At 51.1% G+C, this 18,894-nt stretch overlaps 1 protein-coding gene across 14 annotated transcripts in view; it reads left to right on the top strand.

The window, feature by feature from the left end:
- Window positions 1-18,894, top strand: part of MEGF11 (multiple EGF like domains 11) — a 331,126-nt gene that overhangs the window by 120,267 nt on the left and 191,965 nt on the right. For all 14 annotated transcript variants that reach the window (XR_014779613.1, XR_014779614.1, XM_084783853.1 and 11 more), the window contains exon 4: window positions 92-192. Coding sequence is in view for 12 of the 14 variants with exons in the window: in XM_084783853.1 (XP_084639979.1) it covers window positions 92-192 (101 nt within the window). In the remaining 2 variants the exon portion in view is untranslated. The remainder of the gene's footprint in view (window positions 1-91; window positions 193-18,894) is intronic.

The following is an 18,894-nucleotide window of genomic DNA, read 5'->3' on the forward strand; positions in this document are numbered from 1 at the left end:
GGCATCCTCGATAGAGCTTAACACAAATATCATTCTAAACGGGATGGATTGATTTTCAATCCTTTCAAGTGGCTCTCTCCCTCATGCCTAGGATCAGCTATAAGACGGCGTATAGGCGCGGCCTCCGGACCATGTACCGCCGGAGATCCCAGTGCTGCCCTGGTTACTATGAGAATGGAGACTTCTGCATTCGTAAGTAGAGGGCTTTGTGGAGATGAGAGGGGAGTGGAGGGAGCCACAACCCACCCCAAAGCTTGCATGGTACCAGTGTGTAGAGGTGATTCTGCGCTTGGTGGGGGAAAAATAATTAGTGGGGTTTGGCCTCAAACCAACCAACCTCCCACTATTACCAGAGTACATGGAAGTAGACAGTTCTAGGCCCCGAAGTGGGTAGGAGAAAAGCAGATTCTTCTGGAATGGACCCTTGTGAAGGAGCGAGAAGAAGGAATTCCAAATGGCTGGTGCAGGGCGACGCTGCCTAGATGCTCGGAAGATCGTTGTTGGAGGGGTGGAGATGACAAATAAGAGGGTGGACTGTTGGGTGGATGGGAGCCGAAGAGGGAGGAAGGCAGGAGGACGGCATGGCTGGATGGCCTGGGTAGGTCAGAACACGAGGAGAGGTTCCCGGAGGAAGAGGGGCTGCTAAAGAGATGGATTCACCAAAGATGAGCGTTGCTTTTTTTTTTCTTGCTCAATTTATAGCTGCCCAGAGAATAGGAGGAATCGTGTACAGCAGGAAAGCAAGAGTGGCTGGTGGCCACAGGTTCCCATGTAGGGGATGCGCAGGAGTGAGAGCTCTGGCCCCAGCTCACTGGCCATATGGCACCGGGCAAGCGTCTTCTCTCAGAGCCACCTCTGACCAGTGGGATGGGACACCAAAGACTCTCCAGGGGGATATTTGGATGTTTTCTCAATCGTAGGGCTTCATGAAGACTGGGAAGTCCCCTTAAAATGATGGTTAGGGAGCCTACTCACGCCCTCCAAACTCAGACAGCCGTGAGACGTATGAGAATTCTCCTGGCCTAGAAAGAACTTGGGCAGGCAAGTGTGCTGGAGTTGGGAATGGCAGGATGGCTCCCCTCCTGGGGCTACACTGCCTCTCCTGCTAGAAAAGCTCGGTTCTAATCGCCCTACAGGAGGAGGGGAAGATGCTCCTCAGGTCAGCTTAATAGTGATGGTGCTCCAGGAAAGTACAAAGAAATGCGCACTAGCCGGATCGCTGAGGCTTTTCATGTTACACGGCTGAGGACCAGGCTAGGGGCGAGGCCTTGCCTGGCACCTCACCTTGGATGGGGGCGCTCTGGGCGTATCCTGGTGGAGGTGAGATCAGCACTGACAGCTGCTGCTCTGACCACACAGGCATGACAAGGAGTCAGCAAGCCCGAACACAGCGATGTGTCAGAGATGCTGTGGAGCAGGCCTGGTTTTGAGTCTTGCGCTGCCACTTCCATCTTCTTCCTTCGTTGTCACGGAATCCAGCATCCAAGATGCTCAGGGCACTGTTCTAACCGGGTCCTACTAACTGTCAACCAGCAGCCCTGCGGGATAGGTGTTATTGCTTCTCTTATTTTACAGATAGGGAAACTGAGCCACAGAGGACATAAGTAATTTGGTTGAGGCCACCTAACCAGGAAGTGGCAGAGTGTAGGCTTGAGCCTAGGCTGTCTGGCTCCAGGGGCTGAGCGCCCAAGCAGGTTAGACAGATCCACTGTTGCTTCAAGAAACCATGTGATATTTTACATCTCTTTACCTCAGTTTGCAAACCTGTAAAATGGGGCTGGCATTAGCTGCATCTCTAGATAGATACAGAGGGCGGCCTTTGCAAAGGTCGGTTCCCATCTCTGGAGCTTCGGCTCTCCCCATTTTGTTATTTCAGTCTTGGCTTCGACTTTAATTGCCCAAGGGGATTCATAAACATTTCCCTGGAGATATAAACTGTGCATATTAGTCAGGGCTCGTTAGAGGAACAGAACTAATGGGATGAGTATATATTGAGAGGATTTATTAGATTGGGTTGCACAAATGTAGTCCGAGTAGTCTGACAATGGCCATCTCACACCAGAGAGGTTGAGAATCCAGTAGTCGCTCAGTCCCCGAGGCTGTTTGTCTCAGCAGTTCCAGGCTCTTGAAGAACCGCTGCTCTGCCGTCCATGTTGGAAGCCCGAGGAAGCTGCTTCTATCAGCAAAGGCACCAGCAGCAGCTGTAACAGAGGAGGTGAACTCACCGGCAAGAGAGAGGGCCAAGCCAAGCAACAAAACAAAGCCTTCCTTCCGCATGCGTGTGTGTGTGTGTGTGTGTGTGTGTGTGTGTGTGTGTGTATGTGCACGCGCCTGTGCACGCACGAGCTTCTATAGGAGCCTAAGACACTCTTGATTAGGCCCTCCCTAGATGACCTCATTACCTCTGCAAGACTCTGTCTCCTAATAAGGTCATGTCGGAGGAACGGAGGGCCGAGGCAGGAATGTTGAAGGGGTACCATGTAGCCCACGGCACTGCCAGCAGCCTCTTCTTCCTGCTCACAGAGATGGGGAGAGTAGGGTGGCAGCCAGCCCTGCGCAGGCTTTGTCACCTGTCCAAGAGACAATGTAGACTCCAAGGTGGGAGAATCTGTGAGTGGGGGACAGGTGGCAGTGACGATGGTGAAGAGCTGCCCCAGTCTGGCATGTGCTCTGGGCAGGGGAGGGGCTAGCATTCTGATCCTCAGCCAACCTTCTTCAAGCCCTGATCCCCACAGGCAGAAGGAGAGAGAGCTTCAATGGATTCTGACACTAACTTGCTGTGCAACCTTAGGCAAGTCCCTTGGCCTTTCTGAGCCCTCCTGCACGTGGAAAGAGGAAGAGAAGACAGGGCGTACAGGAAAGCAGAAAGCTCAATACAGACGCAGGGGGAAGAGTTTCTCTCCTTTTGTTCCATTTCCGCAGTCCACAGTGGCCATCCTTGTCTGGAACATTGCTCCTAAGATGCTCACCCCTGCTTTCCTGGGTCACACCCTGCCCTTACCTGTAGTCTGCAGACTCAGCCTCTTTGGTTCCCAAGTATCAAAGATTTTCCAAAGATCACAGAGCACGGGCATCTTTCTTCCTCTACATGAAAGAGCGTTGGTGCCTCTGCCTGTGTGGGGCTGCTGCTTTTATGTCCCTGCCGAGCAGACTGTCACCTACACGGATGGTTGCGGCATTGAGGGGAAACCGCTGGTGGGGCATCAGATTGGATGCGCTGGGTTATGCTGCAGTGACATACAGCACTGAAGTCCTAGCGGCTTCCGACAGCAACGTTTGGTTCCTTGTTCCTGTCTTCTGTCTACCTGGGCTCTCTGAGGTTGGTTCCTTGCCAGCATCAAACCAGATCCCGCTTGCTGGAATGCTGTGGGATTCCAGGGCACAGGGAAGTGACTCTGGCTCGTATTGAAGGTGGAGAGCCAGGGATATTTAGTGAGCATCACCAAAGCTCCTCAGAGTCCCGAGGGATGCCTAAGTGCTCAGTTCAGCTCCCCCAACAGTATTGTTGTGGCACCCGCTAACTTAAAACAGCCCCTGTGTACTCTCCGTCAAAGTGGGCGGCTTGACTGTGGCTTGTCAGCACTACCTGAGGCCCTGTTTCCTAGCGGACTGCGTACTTGAACCTCTGACAAGCTCCCTGGTGGTGCTACAGCTGCTCCTGGGACCCTCTTTTGGGGAACCCCTGGGCACCCCTTCTCCAGCACCTACACCCAGAAGGTGCCTCCCAGAGGCCCGTCTTTGACAATCAGTTGCTCTCCCAAAGAGCAGGAGGGAAAAAAGCAGGGGTTGCAGGAGTGGCCCAGTTGCCTAGTCTGCCATTTCCTTTGCCTCATTTGTTCCAGGGGGGCAGCTAGCTCCCCCCAAACATCTGGGCAATGTTCTCTGGCATTCCTGGGGGCCCCCAAGGACTACCAGTTTACCTTCTGCTTTGCGCTTTTCATGGTGAGTCACAAGTGGAAGGACTAAGCGGAAACTCCAGGCAGGTCTGTGGCTAACAGTCAGGTAGGCCTGTATGGAAATGGAGGTGGGTGGACCCCCGCCCCCCAAGAGGGCTGAGCTGCTGGGGGGGGGGAAGCAATGGAGGGCAGGGGTGGGTGGGAAACAGGGTGCACAGAGTTTGTTCTTGGTGCTGGGCATTGAAACCAGTGCCTGCCACGCCCATTGCAGGTGAGCCATGTAACCAGTTATCACGTGCTTGTCATCTGATGTCCCATTCTCCTTCCAGGTTCTTCCACCTCCTTCCCCCCCCCCCCCGAAAGATCTGAGTTCGAGGCTGCAGGTGGCATCACCGTGCCCATTTGTGTGGGGGCAGGGGACGGGGTGGCTCAGATTCCCTTTCATGCTTGTTGAGCTCTCTCCTGGGGGGGCAGGAGGGGGACCCCAGGTCCTTCCGCATGCTCTTTGAGTTGTCTACCAGTGTGGCTTATCCTCAGATGTCTCCAAGGATCTTTAATAGTTGTTTCTGGGAGGTCCCAGTTCTTTTTCTTCTGGAAGCCTGAGCCTGGCCTCGCGTGGATGGCGGCTTAGTCATGACACTGAGTTGGATTATGTTCGCTGCGTTCTGGGTTTACTATTGCAATGGTCTGAAGTGAGGATGTGTCTGTGTTTGGAGTATATATATATATATTTTTTTTTCATTTTGTCGGGTGTGTGTGTGTGTGTGTGTGTGTGTGTGTGTGTGTGTGTGAATGAATGTGCGTATGCATGCTCTTGGAGGCCAGGAGAGGGCATCAAATCCCCTGGAGCTAGAGAGACAGGTGGTTGTGATCTACCCAACATGGACCATGGTAACTGAACTCATGTCCTCTGGAAAAGCAGCATGTTCTGAGCCATCTCTCAGTCCTGGACTTTATTTTTATTTATACCCTTTGCCCTCACAGGCACACATCTTCAAGGTAAGGACTCATGCCTTTCAACAGTCTAGGATGCTATCAACCATGGCTCCTCACCAGTCGCCTTCCTCCGCCCTCCACCCCAACACACACACACACACACACACACACACACACACACACACACACACACGTTAGAGTCCCAGCATGTCAGGCCCTCTCACCCCATCCTCTCAGTCTTCCAAGTCTTCATTTTTCACCCCTTATCTCCAGTGTCTTGCCTTGAGTGACCGCCTCAGATCCATGGTTTAGATCCTACAGCTCCGCTAATTAGCCTGTCTGCCGAGGTCTGAACTTCAGAGCTCAGGGTTCATTCCTAGGGCTTTATTGAAGCTGTTTTAGGACCACGTGCTTATTTTTTCCTGCAGGGTCCTTTCTCACAACCGGCTCTGTTCCTGTGTTTATAGCTTGAAATATGTTAAGCATATTTCTTTTATAGCTTTGTCTAGATCCTTCTGTCTGGAGCTTTCAGTTCTATAAATTAGCTCAGATCTTTGTAGTAGTCACTCTCCTGCTTGTGACACCTGCCGAGTGGTCACGATGGTAGACTGTCTTCCCTTAGAGGGCGTCACTTTTTTTTTTTTTAAATATCAAATGTGTGTGCATGCATGAGTGTGCATGCATCTGTGTCTGCACACATGTTTTCAGGCATATGCATAAGTACATTGTGTACATATGAGCGTGTGTGTGAGTGGAGATCAGAGGTCAATGCTGGCTGTCTTCTTCAGCCACCGTCCACCTTGGTCTTGATCCGAGCTCAGGCCCTCACGCTTGTGTAACAAGAGCGTTAGCACCTGAGCCGTGGCCTCAGCTCCTGGTTGTCTCTTCTTCAGCCTCTTCTCCCCCACGCCCTGCTTGTATAGGGGCCCTGCCCATTGCTTTTGCATTTTCCCATGAACAACTAAAGGTTTTCACTGCCTTGAGACCACCCTCTGGTCTGATGGCTTGGCCTGGGATTCCTGTGTGTAGCAAAGGTATGGGTTGCTGTTTTATTTTGTTTTCTCTCCTTTCTCTCTCTCTCTCTCTCCTCTGTTTAATTGGTGTGAAATTCATGCAACAGGAAATCCATCATTTCAAAGTACACAGTTCGGTGGCATTTAGCACAGTGTGGTACAGATACCAACCCTGGCTAGTCCCAGCACATGGTTAATCCTCCTGAAAGAGCCTGCGTTCCCAGAAGCAGTCACCCCCAGCCCCTCCCCTGGCTCTTTTGCACAGGAGACTCCACCCCCTTCAGCCCCCAGGACACACTGCCTTGTTTTATGCCCAGGTTGGTAGGCAGCTTGTCCAAGTTTCCCTCAGCGGAGCTGGAAGATCCTGATGCCAACTCTGCCTCGTGTGGGCGTTAAATCCTTGGCTCCCGACGTGGGCTGGAGGCTAGGAGGTGGTTGATGGCTGGAGCTGCCATTCCCTGCACCGACTTGGCGGCAGCTCCTTACCTTACACTTTTCCTGTGAAGTTTTCTGCTCTCAAACTTGGAATTTTTCCTTCTCTCAGAGCTCAGCTGTATTTCAATAAATGGTTCATTGTATTTTGGGGGGACTTTAGTAGCACGATGGGGTTCCATCAGCCCTTGCCCCTTGCTACTTGAGGCTGCATCTGTTTGATCATGAGTGGTAAAGAAGGAGCCTTGTGCTTTCTTGGACCAGTCACTAATTTCCAGCAGCAATAATGACCATAGTGGTGTAAGCCTGTGCTTTGCCTTCCATGCTCACATACAGTCTAGTCTGTGGCTCGCTTTAGCCAAACTGCAGAAGCTATACCATTGTCCTACTGAAGACAAACTGAAGGTTCACAGAGGTCATTGGTTTGCGTAAGTGTCCACAAAAAAGTCAAGTAGGTGCAGCATTAAATCCTATATTTTCCCTTTTCAGTGGATTTTTCTCTAGACAGGAAGGATGGATAGCCAGAAGACAGAAGTAGGATTTGACTGGAAGGGTAGGCAAGGAGGTAACAAGGAGGGAGGCCAAGTCATACTGGGGCGATCTTTAAAAAACGTATGTAAGTGAGGGCTGGGTAGCTGACTCAATGGGTGAGAGGACTTGCTGTGCAAGCATGAGGACCTGAGTTCAAATCCCCAGCACCCACCTAAAAAGCCAGGGGTTGCTAAATCTGTCCATACCCCCAGTGCTGAGAAGATGGCAAAGACAAAAGAATTGGTGACAGTTGCTGGCCATCAGCCTAGCTCCAGAATCTGAGAGACTGAATTTATTCAACAGAATAAGGAACAAGGTGGAAAGTCCTAGACCCAGACACTTGACAGCCTCTGGATGCACACATACATACCTATATACATACATATTACATATATGCATCACTACACATGCATATAGATATGTATATATATGTATATATGTCTTTCTAAAAATTTGTTGAGGTGGATCCTAATGGATACCAGGGTAGGGTAGCAGAGCTGGGGGATTCAGGTGTGTGTGTGTGTGTGTGTGTGTGTGTGTGTGTGTGTGTGAGCTTTGGAGGCCTGTCTGAAGCTCAGCCTTGCCACATAGCTGCTGTGTGAAGCACTCCTGATGGCTGTGTGGGGTTCCTTGGGGACCCGTGCCTGCTGCTGGCACCAGGAGCAGCGCTGATGTCACCCGCTTGGTTCACCAACACCTGGTGCTGAGCTTTGCTGCCTAAAGCCACATCCATCCATCTCCCCGTGTGCCCATCCATCTAGCTGCCACATCCGTCCATATCACGTAGGCACTGCTGCATCCTGGGGACATGGGGCACTGGGAGAGATGCCTTCACAGTCTAAGAAGCGCAGTTTCAGCGGACAGGCCAGGATGCGACAAGGCTGGTGGTGGGAAAGGAGGCTTCCTATTGTCACATTATATCCCTGAGTAATCCGAGGTGGTGAGCTGTGAAAGTGGGAGCGGAGAGCTGAGTGCCTGGCTTCCCACTGATGCTTCACGTGGACCAGACACCTAAGGACTGATGCATAACCCTTGAAATCACTTCATTCCAAAGATGTGTTAAGACCACCACTGATGCATTCTTGAACCCTTGTTAGTGTTTGCCAGGTCTCAGTAAATCACTGAGTGAGTGGACTCGTGTGCGGTACCCACGATGCCCATGGGTCACTCCAGGTTCCCCTCGTATGAGCACCCTATGAGCTTCTACTCCGGATATGCTTTGTTTAGAGGCCGTGAGGCAGCTGATATCGTGAGCTCTTTATTTACCCTGCTCTTCTTCTGGCCCCACTTCAGGGCCCTTCTGCCATTCTTATCCCACTGTCTCCGAGGCTGCCCTGTCTGTCTGTCTGTCTGTCCGTCTGGCTCAGGAGCGAGTTCCCAAGTGCAGGGATCAAGTCTTCTGCGTGACTTGTCACCAGGGTTGGGTGTCTGGTGCTGGTGAGTGTTGAATGTGTGCATAATGAAACAGACCGGGCCGAGGCTGTCTTAGGGAACCCGGGAAGGAAAGAGGTCCAGGTAACTCAGACCTCTTGGAAAAGATGGTTTTGACACCAGTATGAAGAAAGATCAGAGCTGAGCAGTGGTTCACACAGTTTTCGAGCTCTGTGTGTGTGTGTGTGTGTGTGTGTGTGTGTGTGTGTGTGTGTGTGTGTGTGTGTTTGGATCTCACCAAGGGCCCCCGCTCTGCTTGCACACAGGAGGCCTTGGCATTCCTGTTCCCCTGCCCAGTGGGTCTTCTAGGAGAGCCTTGAAGACACGACTGTGCCTCCCCCCCATTCTTGGCCTGGCCCACTCCCCTGCTGAGGAGGCTTCCTGTCTGGAATGGGTGCTCCTCCTGACATGGCCCTCTGTCCCTCAGCTGTTTCTATTTTCTCTACAGCGGTACTCCCTGAGTTGGAATATATATGAGCATTTCATTTCCTGTTTCAGATTCAGTAAGGGTGGGAGCTTTCATGTGCAGCAGCTAATATTCTTACCCCTAACATGGGGCCCAGCAGAAAGACAGCGACCGATACTTTGTGAGTGAGTGAGTGGGTGAGTGAACGGTAAGCTTCTACAGGTGGACATGCTTTAAAATATGTCCTTGGCGCTGGTGCTGTCCTCTGTTGGTGGAGTGCTCACCTAGTGTGCACGAAGCTCTGAGTTTGAACCCAAGAAACACATAAACTGAGTGTAGTGGCACAGACTTCAGGAGGTAGAGGCAAGAGGACCAGAAGCTCCAGCTCATCTTTAGCTATGTGACAAGTGTGAGGCTAGCCTGGGGCACATGAGAGCCTGTCACACAAACAGTAAAGTCTTAAACTTAAAATATGTCTCATAGGCTACAGAGGCTGGCAAAGTGCGAGGCATGAGCAGCTCCCAGCACCCTGAGTCACCAGCCACTGGCCACTTGTTGGCCTGGCCTGCCCCTTTGGCTTCTGATGTCACTCAACAAAGGCCCAGAGCTGCTCACTAATACCAGACCAGAGTCCTCCACTAAAGCCAGTGCCCTATATCTCGCTTCCCCCGGGTCCCACTATTCACTGCAGTCACCTTATCCCACCCACACACGGGTGCCTCAGCTGCCCACTGATTCCCGAGGCTGGACACTTGGCAGACGGGAAGAGGGAACTATGTGCTGGCTGGCTTGCCAAGTGCTTCCCTCCCTCTGAGCTTAGGAGAGTGGCCATTATCAGAGGTTTGCAGTCAGTGGACACACTGGTTCCTAAATCTCCCCTAATGCTTGCTCTTTGATTAAGGGAAGCTGAGTGGCTTCTGGCAGGGTTGACAATGACAGCTCAGGGCCTCCCTCTGCCTCCTGATGGCCACTTCAGTGTCTTTGAAGACCTGCCTCTGAAGGGCCTTGATCAGCTGCACAGTGTGTGTGTGTGTGTGTGTGTGTGTGTGTGTGTGTGTGTGTGTATACACACTGGCTGGGGGAACCAGGCACCCCTTTTTATCATGCTAACCTACTGACTAAGAGGGGGGTCCCTTGTTGCAGCACACATGCCACTGTGTCCATCTTATCTGCACCTGGGAGTAAGGGTGAAAATGTGTAATTTCAGGTTTGGCAGTCTCAGCAGTACGTTAGAGGGAGCAGAGCGTAATGGAAGTTGTGGTTTCTTTAAAAACTCAGTTATGTTATGTAAACATGTTTTTGTTTTCATCCCAAGCGTGAGATTTTAGTTTGGGCTTTAGTTGTCCAAAAGCTGATAAGATTGCCTTAGGTGGGGCATGGTCTTCACCCGCTGCAGTTAGTTTAATTCTGAGGACTCTGTGGGGGTGTAAATAGGAGAGCTCCGAGAGAGAGAGAGAAAAAGTGGTGGCTTGGAGGAGACAGACGGAGAGAGGGCTGCAATAGGAGTGCTCAGAGGACATCTACACACACACACACACACACACACACACACACACACACAGAGGGGGGGCTTCAATTGACTTTAAACAGCTAGAAGTAAAGAGGTCTATACTCCCTCTCTCTCCACTAACCTTCTTTCTCTCATACCTAGTCATGGCGTCAGAATCCAAATAAAATAGAGTTTAAAAATAAGCATCAACAGTAGTGTCTAGGAAATTCCCTGGAGTGAGGGGTGGGTAACCCCATAATTGCTGGATTATGAAAAGAGAGTAGCAACTGCTTTTGACCAGACCGAAGATTATTTTATTTTATGTTTATGGGCATTTATCAGCATGTATCTCTGTATACCATATGTGTGCCTGGCATGTATGGATGCCACAGGAAGGAGTCAGATCACTTTGGGCTGAAGTTACAGACTTGTGAGTCACCAGGTGTGTGCTGGGACCCAGATCAGGGTCCCCTGAAAGTGCAATAAGTCCTCTTAATGCTGGCTCATCTCTCTAGTGCCAAGAAAGTGAGAGAGTTTTAATATTTTAGCAACCAACACCTTCTTCTATACCGGGAGCCTTAGCCTGAACCTGAGTCCCCAGAATGCTTTGATCTCTGGAGATATCTGGACTTCTGAGTCTGGACAGCCTCCTCCAAGTCTGGCTGTGTGTGTCTGCGTGTGCGGAGGGGGAGTAGGAGGCTGCCTAGCTAGAGGAGAGTCTGTAGTTGCACTGCTTCCTACTGCCTGTGTGACTTTGGGCAAGTCGTCTGACTTCTCAAAGCCTTGGTCAGCTGTAAAACAGGTACCAATCACACTTTCCTGGTGGCGATGGTGTGTGAGGCTTGATGGTGTATGAGGATGCAGGGGATGCCTGGCATGTGGTACCTGTGGGATGCTCTGAGCTTGACACATGGTAAGTGACACTCAGAATTAGTCTTCACTATCACAGACGCACTTATGTCCATGGGCATGAGTGTGTGCTGTGCCTCGCCTGCTGCACACGTTACTGTGAGTCTGCCCATGGGAAGGCCCACTAGAGCTCATGTGGGCTACCTGCCTGCACACTGTGTGATTTCAGCGTGTTTACGGCTCCCTAGCTTGTCCTGAGTATCACCAATGCCACTGTCCTTTGCCACTCTGCTTCCCGCTTCCTCTTTCCCTTTTGCAAGCAGCCACTGGCACTTTTCAGTCACCAGCAAGGGAGCCAGAATGACTGACTTCCTTTGCTCCTGCTGAAGGGCGCAGAGATGACAAAGACCCCATCCATCTCATGCCCAGGATGGAGGTAGCCCTGGTACCAAGGGCAGAAGTCCCCTCCTTCTGACCAGACCAAGAACTCTCTCTCTCTCTGGTCACCTTTCTCCTATGTCCAACAAAAAAGAGGGGGCTGCCTAGATGTGGGAGCACTATGGTTCCAACTTCAGCCTTAAAGCTGACGGCTTATTTGGTAAAGTGCTTTACATATAAGCATGAGGACCTAAGTTCAAATCCCCCACACTCAAGTTTATAAAACCAAACCAAGCCAAACAAATAAACAAACAAAAAGCATGTGGCCAGGTGCACCTGTAATTCCAGCAGTGAGGAGTCTCCTGGGGCCTTGGAGACCAGCCATCTAGCTGAATCAGCGAGCTTCGAGTTCAACAAGAGACCCTGTCTCAAAAACTAAGGCGGAGGGACCAGTGACATTGGCTCAGCAGGTAAAAGTGCTCACAGGCAAGCTTGATGACCTAAGTTCTATCCCTGGGGCCTACACAGCAGAAGGAGTGTGCTGACAAGATGTCTTCTGACCTCTACCCAAGTGCCTTTCAGTCTATGCTCCCTGCCCCCAGCATACCAAATGTTTAAATGTAATTAAAAATTTGTTCTGGAAAGTGGAGAGCAGTTGGGGAGGATGCACACTCTGGCCTATGCATGTGCACAGGGGCACAAAGAGAGAGAGATGGGGTGGGGGGACGGGGTTTGCCTCCTCTCGATGATGATGATGATGATGATGATGATGATGATGATGATGATGACGTGGCCAGGTGGAAGGACCTGGGCCTCGGTCTCTGTTTATTCATAAGCTCCCATCCACCAAACAAACCGCGGAGGCCTGATAGTAAATCAGCAGCCCGCGTGATTTACAGGGTTCTGTTTGTTTGCTCAGCTAAGCTTTTGGCAAGGTAAGCGCAGAAGCTGCAGAAATCTCTTTGAAGCAGCCACAGGGCTCAAACGCCCTTCAGTCTTCCATAAAGAATTCACAAAATTATATGGACTTGATTAGTATCTCTCTTACATAAAACCACTTCAGCGCCTGCTTTGGGCTTGAGAATAAAGTCACTGGTGGAACCTTTTGTTGCTCTGGCCCACGGGCACCTGGTAATTGAAGATTTCCCTTTAAAAGTGTGTCAGATGGAAAGAGCTTCTAATTTACTAAGTGGAGGAGCCTTTGTTAGGGAGGCGAGCGCTTTGTTCTGCCCGTCCCTTTTAATCTTGTTTCTGCACAATGGACTTCCGGAGGAGAGCACTTCGAGAGGATGGGGAATGGATGAGGATGCTGGGTGGAACGGATGCTGGGGAGCAAGCGAGGGCAGGGCTGGGGCTGTGCAGAGGAAACAGTGGACCTTGGTTTCTCTCCCATCTACCTCCCTCTTCATCTGTTGGCAGCTCTTTCCTGTCCGGACTCCCTTTTCTCTAGACTCCCAAAACTGTGTGGCAGGTGTAGGCCCTGGGGCCAACTCTATTAATTTTGTGGAAGACCCCCTTCCCCCATTAGTTCTAATCAGAGCGTTGCACCTCCCTAAAAAAAAAAAACTCACATTGCATCTGTGCGTGCAAGCCTGGAAGGCAGGCCTGGGCTCAGGCTGCATTCCCTACTGGTTCCCAGGTTCAAATCTTATCTTTCTCTAACACAAAGGCCATCTGATGCTTGGCAGGGTGGTTTTGGTCAACGGGGCACCAGTCTCACTGAGTAGCATTTTTCATCAGTTCTCCTCTTAGCTGACTTTGGACTCCAAGGACAAGGAAGGCACTGTGTTCTCCCACGCTGTCCTCCTTGGGGTGGAGGAGGCATCCAATGGCTGTGAGTCTCACCTACCTGATGGGCAGAACTCTCAATAAGCCCTCGGCATGCCCCTGATGATTCCAGGTCATGTCACTTTGAGGCCTGGCCTTCTCGTGTATAATATCACAGGGTCTGTTCCATGTGAGTTGCAAACATGGTGGCTGTGGCACAGAAGTTCTTCTCATGTTAGAGTCAGGGGACCGACTCAGCTGAACAGCCAGGATCACTGGACTGGAGAGTGTGCTTGCAGTGCCCAAGGGGCTGACTCAGAGCAGGGGCCTAGGAGAGACCTAGCGAAAGATTGGGAAATAAGTGTGGCACCCCTTGGAAAAGCCGTGGGGCTTGTTTGCAGATGGCAGGTGCGCACAGCTAGGGTCTGAGGCCACAGCATCATGGGCCTCAAAAGGACCAGGCACTATTTCTTGCATCTGGAATGGCTCCTCCTAGAGGCAGGCCTTCGTGGATTCACAGAAGCCGCTCCATTTCCAGGAGGGCAGGGCAGAGCGGCTGGTGGTGATGGGGACCTGCACAGCTCCATTTAAGGCAGAAAAGCTTGACTGTATGACATCATCAGCTTGAGGGAGGGAGCCCAGGTGATGACTTTGTAGGACATTTATCTCTACAGACACTGCAGCGAACTTGTCTCCGGCTTCCAAATGTTCTGTTGATCCTCAAAATGACTGTATGGGGCTGGGCATGGAACTAGGAGGTTAGCATGGTTGGTTAGCACACACCAGGACCTGGGGTCAATCTCTAGTATTGCATAAACTGAACACAGTAGCTCATGCCCGTAATCCCAACACTTACGAGGTAGGGGCAAGAAGATCTGAAATGTCTCAAACAATAACAAAAGGTATATATCAACCTGTTCACATTTGCACACATATGTGTAAAATCTCCTCTGAGGACCAGATAGCTTGTCTGGGGGCCCACGCTGCAAGGGGCCAAGCGCATCAGTGTCAATGTCTGAAGAGCCAGGACTGGACCTTTGGTGTGAAGAGGTGTCCCACTTCCCTTGCTTTGGTGAGGGGTGGGATCCCATACCTGTCGCCAGCTGTGGCTGTGTCCCCGTTAGGCTGTGGCAGAAAGAATGACAGTTTGGATATAGGAAGATGTAGGGTTACAAGATGGAGACACAGCTCTCCCAACCCCCCCACGCCCCCCCCCACCTCACCCACCCCCGCTGCTTGGTTTGGAAGTGTTTGAAAGGACTGCAAGGAAATATCACCAGGCTCACTGTCTCAGGAATGTGGCTGACAGCCCCGTGGTGTGACCAGTGAAGCTGGGCCCCGTCTTTGGGACCTCGCCAGGGTCCTGGGGTTCAGCCTGCAGGTGTCTTGAAGAGAAATGATGATCCCCATCCCAGAATATGGATCTGAGGACCCCACCTAGGTGGAAAATATCTCCTGACTGCCACGGAGCTCGTGAGTCTTGGGCGCAGCCGGTCTTGACTGTAACAGTTAATCATTTTTACAACTCAGAGGATGGAACGGTGGGTGTAAAGTTTTCCTGTCTCCATGTGGGAAGACAGACATCTTTCAAAAATGGGAAGTGACCTTAAGGGAATTCTGGGATCTGTCCGAGATTCTGAGTGACTCCATCTTGTCCTGCTGAGGAAGCAAGCTGAGCTGGTACCCCTCATCACTGCGTAGACATTGATGGAGCTTTAAAAAGTGGCCGCTGGTGTGCGGACAGCCAAGCAGGGTGCAGCAGTTCAGCTGGAGGTCTTAATTACCTGCTCAGAACAAGAGACAGATCTGAGATGTGCAGAGTTGGCGAGTACAAAGTGCTTTATTTCCCGGGGCGGATGCAGAGCAAGGAGAGCCATATGGCCCAGTGGTTGAACAGCTGTCTCTGGAGAAGGAGCAATTGGGAGCTCCCACCATCTGGGCAAATTACAAGACTCACGATTTTCCCCCCTGTGTGTGTAACACACAGCAGTCAAGTGGGCCGGCGACGGAGATGGAACGTCCACGTGTGCTCTGACCTGGCTGGCTAGGCAACCATCCTTCCCTGGATGCCCTGGGCTACCACCTGAGCCTGTCAGCACTTATTGCTGAGGTCACCTGCAGCAAATGCTCTTCCAGTTTCACCCTCAGCCTCTGCCCAGCGTGGAAGCCTTCCGCTTCCTCTAGAAAACATAAATGTCATCCCTTTAGCCCAGCCCCCCTCTCGCCTCTTTGGCAGGCTGCAGAGTCTACTTGAAGAGTGCTTAGTGGTTTGGGGCTGTTATATTTTCTCTGCTCTATGATCCGTGTTAGGTTAAAAGGGCCAGGGCGGCTTTTCCTTCCCATGAAAGATAACTCAACCCGGACAGGCTCCCTCTGGGAGAATTAAAGGTGATGAGGGACTTCTGCTTGGCTGCAAATGTTAATACCTTCCCCCAAAAGTGGCCCTCTCAGTCCCCACCTCCCCAGGAGGCTGCGGTGATGAATTTATTCCAGTGCGTTCCCATTCCAGTGCCAACTTTTCTACTTGGGTCTTTGGTGGCCTTGCAAAGCAAGAGCTACCCATCCAGGAAGCAAGAGGAAAGTCACGTGGAGGGACGTGGTGTGCCACCGTGGATAACTTTTTTTTTTTTAATCTCTTATAGAAGTGCTTGGGGATAGGGAGGTAGCTCGGTTGGTAGCACGCTTGTGTAGCATGCATACATAAACCCAGGCATGGTGGCACACGCCTAAACCTCAGCCCTGGGGATGTGGGGCAGATTGATCAGGAGCTCACGGCCATCTCTGACTATGCAATGAGTTCAAAGCCAGCTGGGCTAAAGACTCTGTTTCAGGAAAAAGAAAACAAACCTAGAGCCAGAAGGGGTTGTCAACTATTTTAGCATCTGCCAGAGAGAGGCTATAAGGAAACCAAACAGCCTGTTTTTATACGGCCATCCCCAAATAGGTGGTGGGTAGATGGGGGCTCATCCACTCAGCCCCAGGAGCAGTAAGACCAAGTCTGTCTTTAGCAGGGCTTGCCTACAGAGTGGTCCAAAGTATAGGGCAGCCCTCATAGCCCCTGAGCCTTTTACATTGGTGACAAGGAGGCATGGCTTCTGAGCCATAAAGCTGAGGTGGCTTGGCTTCCCCACAGCTGCCCTCACTTTACCCTTCACAGGCTTTACTCTTCCTTGTTTGGAAGCCATTTGAAAGTTGTCTTTCATCATACCCACCAAAGGGGAGGATGGGAAAGGAAGCCACATCAACTGACATCATTTAGAAGCTCAGGGAAGTTGGTTCTATTTTCCAAGATGGCCACTCCCCCCACCCCACCCCATGTATTTTAAGCTAGATGGGACCTTCTTCCACAGCCGCCTGTGCGTTTGTCCTCTGTGCAAAAGATCTTGCATGCTAGGAGAGGACACATGAGAGCCGGCTATTGGGGTGGGGGTAGCGATCTCGTACCCCAGGCTGAACTTGTGGGCTGTGTGTGAGGCTGTGCTCAGCTGCTGAAGGTAGGAAGAATCCAAGAGGACCGTGGGCATCAGGGAAGCCACAGGAGGAAGCAGGGGTGTAGTCTTCTGACTCCCAATTAATTTGTATCAGCAGAACCAAGACCAAAGCCAAATGGAGTAGCTGAGATGCAGAGCCAAGCTGAGGCCTCTGGTCCAGGCCTCCAGGCCCTACACACATGCAGCTGGGCAGCAAATCAGGAGACATGAACTGGGACCTGATTCTTCCCTGCACCCCAATCAAGGAATCCCATGTTCTCCGAGTGAGGTGGGGGCTCTGGGTATTCATCTCTAGATGATGACGTCTCCCCAAGGCCTCTCTGGGCCATCATTCATCCTCCTGATAGACAAGTTTGGCCACACGGAGGGATGCAGGTCTAGTTTGATCCTGGTTTAAAAAAAATGGCAGCCCTGCTTTGATTTTTATACTTTTGATGCTATCTGAGCAACATGGAAGAAATCATTGACCTCCCTGCAAGTCCACGGCAGGGGGTGGTGAAGCGGTGGGGCACAACACAGACTCACAGCTTCAGAGGTGACTGCCCAGGTCTGGCTAGAGTCCACTGGTTGACAGGGATCTCACTGTCCTAAGGGAGTGCAGGAGGGTTGGGGCTGCACTCAGGAGAAACAAAGTCTGTATCTTCCATGTAAGAGCTCTTCAGGTATTCTTTTTCTGTGTGTGTGTGTGTGTGTGTGTGTGTGTGTGTGTGTGTGTATGTGGTGTGTATGTATGTATTTTTGTATGTATGGTGTGCACCTGCCTGCCTGTGTACATGCATGTGTGTTGATCTCCTAGTTGAGATAGCCAGCTTGCCTCAGAGACTCCTGTCCCTGCCTCTTGTGTGGGTGTCACAGGCTGGCCACCTATCTACTTACATGTGGGTTCTGGGGATCTGAGCACTGGTCCTCATGTTTATATGCCAAGCACTCCCAAGGCCACTTCTTCAGATATTTAAAGAACCCCCTCTCATTTCCCTGCCAAAATATTTTTCTCTTTTTCCAGGCTGAAATATCATTTATTGACTTAACAACTGATTTTCAAGTACCTCTTATGCACCAGGCTCTGAGCTAAGTGCTGGTGAGGCAGAAATTCATGAAGCAGACACGTTCCTTTATCCAGGGAGCTTACAATCCAGCATGACACCAGTCCCAGGCACCCCTAGCCCTCCCCTTGAATAGAGGGGCTGGCTGAAGGTCCAGCGTGCTCACAGCAGAAAATGACAGCCCTGCTTTGATCTTCACACTTCCACTGATGTCTGTGTGATGCTGGGGAAACCACTTAGCCTCCTTGGAAGTCCTCTGGGGGGTGATTCCTGCCTAGTCACCTCTCAGGGGTAACATATGGGGTCCCAGCATGGATTGGATTTTCTCTCTTTGTTATACCACATGCGAGGTGTTGTGTTTGATTCTGTAGGAACAGAGGGAAGGAAAAGAAAGATGTCTATTGGCTGGTGTTCTGACACTAATCATCACAGCGTTTCATTCATTCAGCAAACACACTTAAGTTACCAGACAACTCTTCCTTCCTTCCTTCCTTCCTTCCTTCCTTCCTTCCTTCCTTTTATCCTTTGTTTGTTTGTTTTTCTCCTTCCTGTCTTACTTTCTTTCTGTCTTCCTGTCTGTCTGTCTCTCTGTCTGTTGAGGTACAGGAGAATCAAACACAAGGCCTTGTGTGTGCTAGGCTAGCACTCAACCACAGAGTCGCACCCTAACCCTCACTTACTCTTATTCTGACAGTAAATCCCGAGTGGCTGCTGTGCCCTGGCTTGAGGCTTGGTACAGGTCTTAGGAGTAGACAAGGGAGATGCGTTTCTATCCCACAGGTCTGGCTTCCAGCAGTTGTCTCCAAATAAATCACAAATGATGCTTTTGATCAGTTGCCTGCAGGAAAAAGAATCTGGCGTTCTGCCAGCCAATCAATGGGGTCCCCCTCAGCTGGGAAGATGAGGGAGTGAGGGAAGGGTTATAAAGTGGGAGTCCTAAGAGTTCACAGGTGACCTGAGGAGCAGGCCTGAATGGGAGAAGGTTCCAAGCTGGGCTGGGATTCTCTGTACTAGGAAACCAGAAGACGAGACCCAGGGAGCAGTTGGCTTGGCTTGTGAGTGCAGGGACCCACGTTTGATCCTCAGAACCTGTGGTGGTTTGATAATAGTGGCTCCCATAGCCTCATCTAGCGCCACGAGGGAGGAAGTAGCACTATCTGAGAAGGAATAGGAGGTGTATGTCATTGGGGTGGGCTTTAAGGTTTCAAAAGCCCATGCCAGGCCCAGTGTCT

The sequence above is a fragment of the Acomys minous genome (genome assembly GCF_964271855.1).
Source record: "Acomys minous genome assembly, chromosome: 5".
NCBI lineage: Eukaryota > Metazoa > Chordata > Mammalia > Rodentia > Muridae > Acomys > Acomys minous.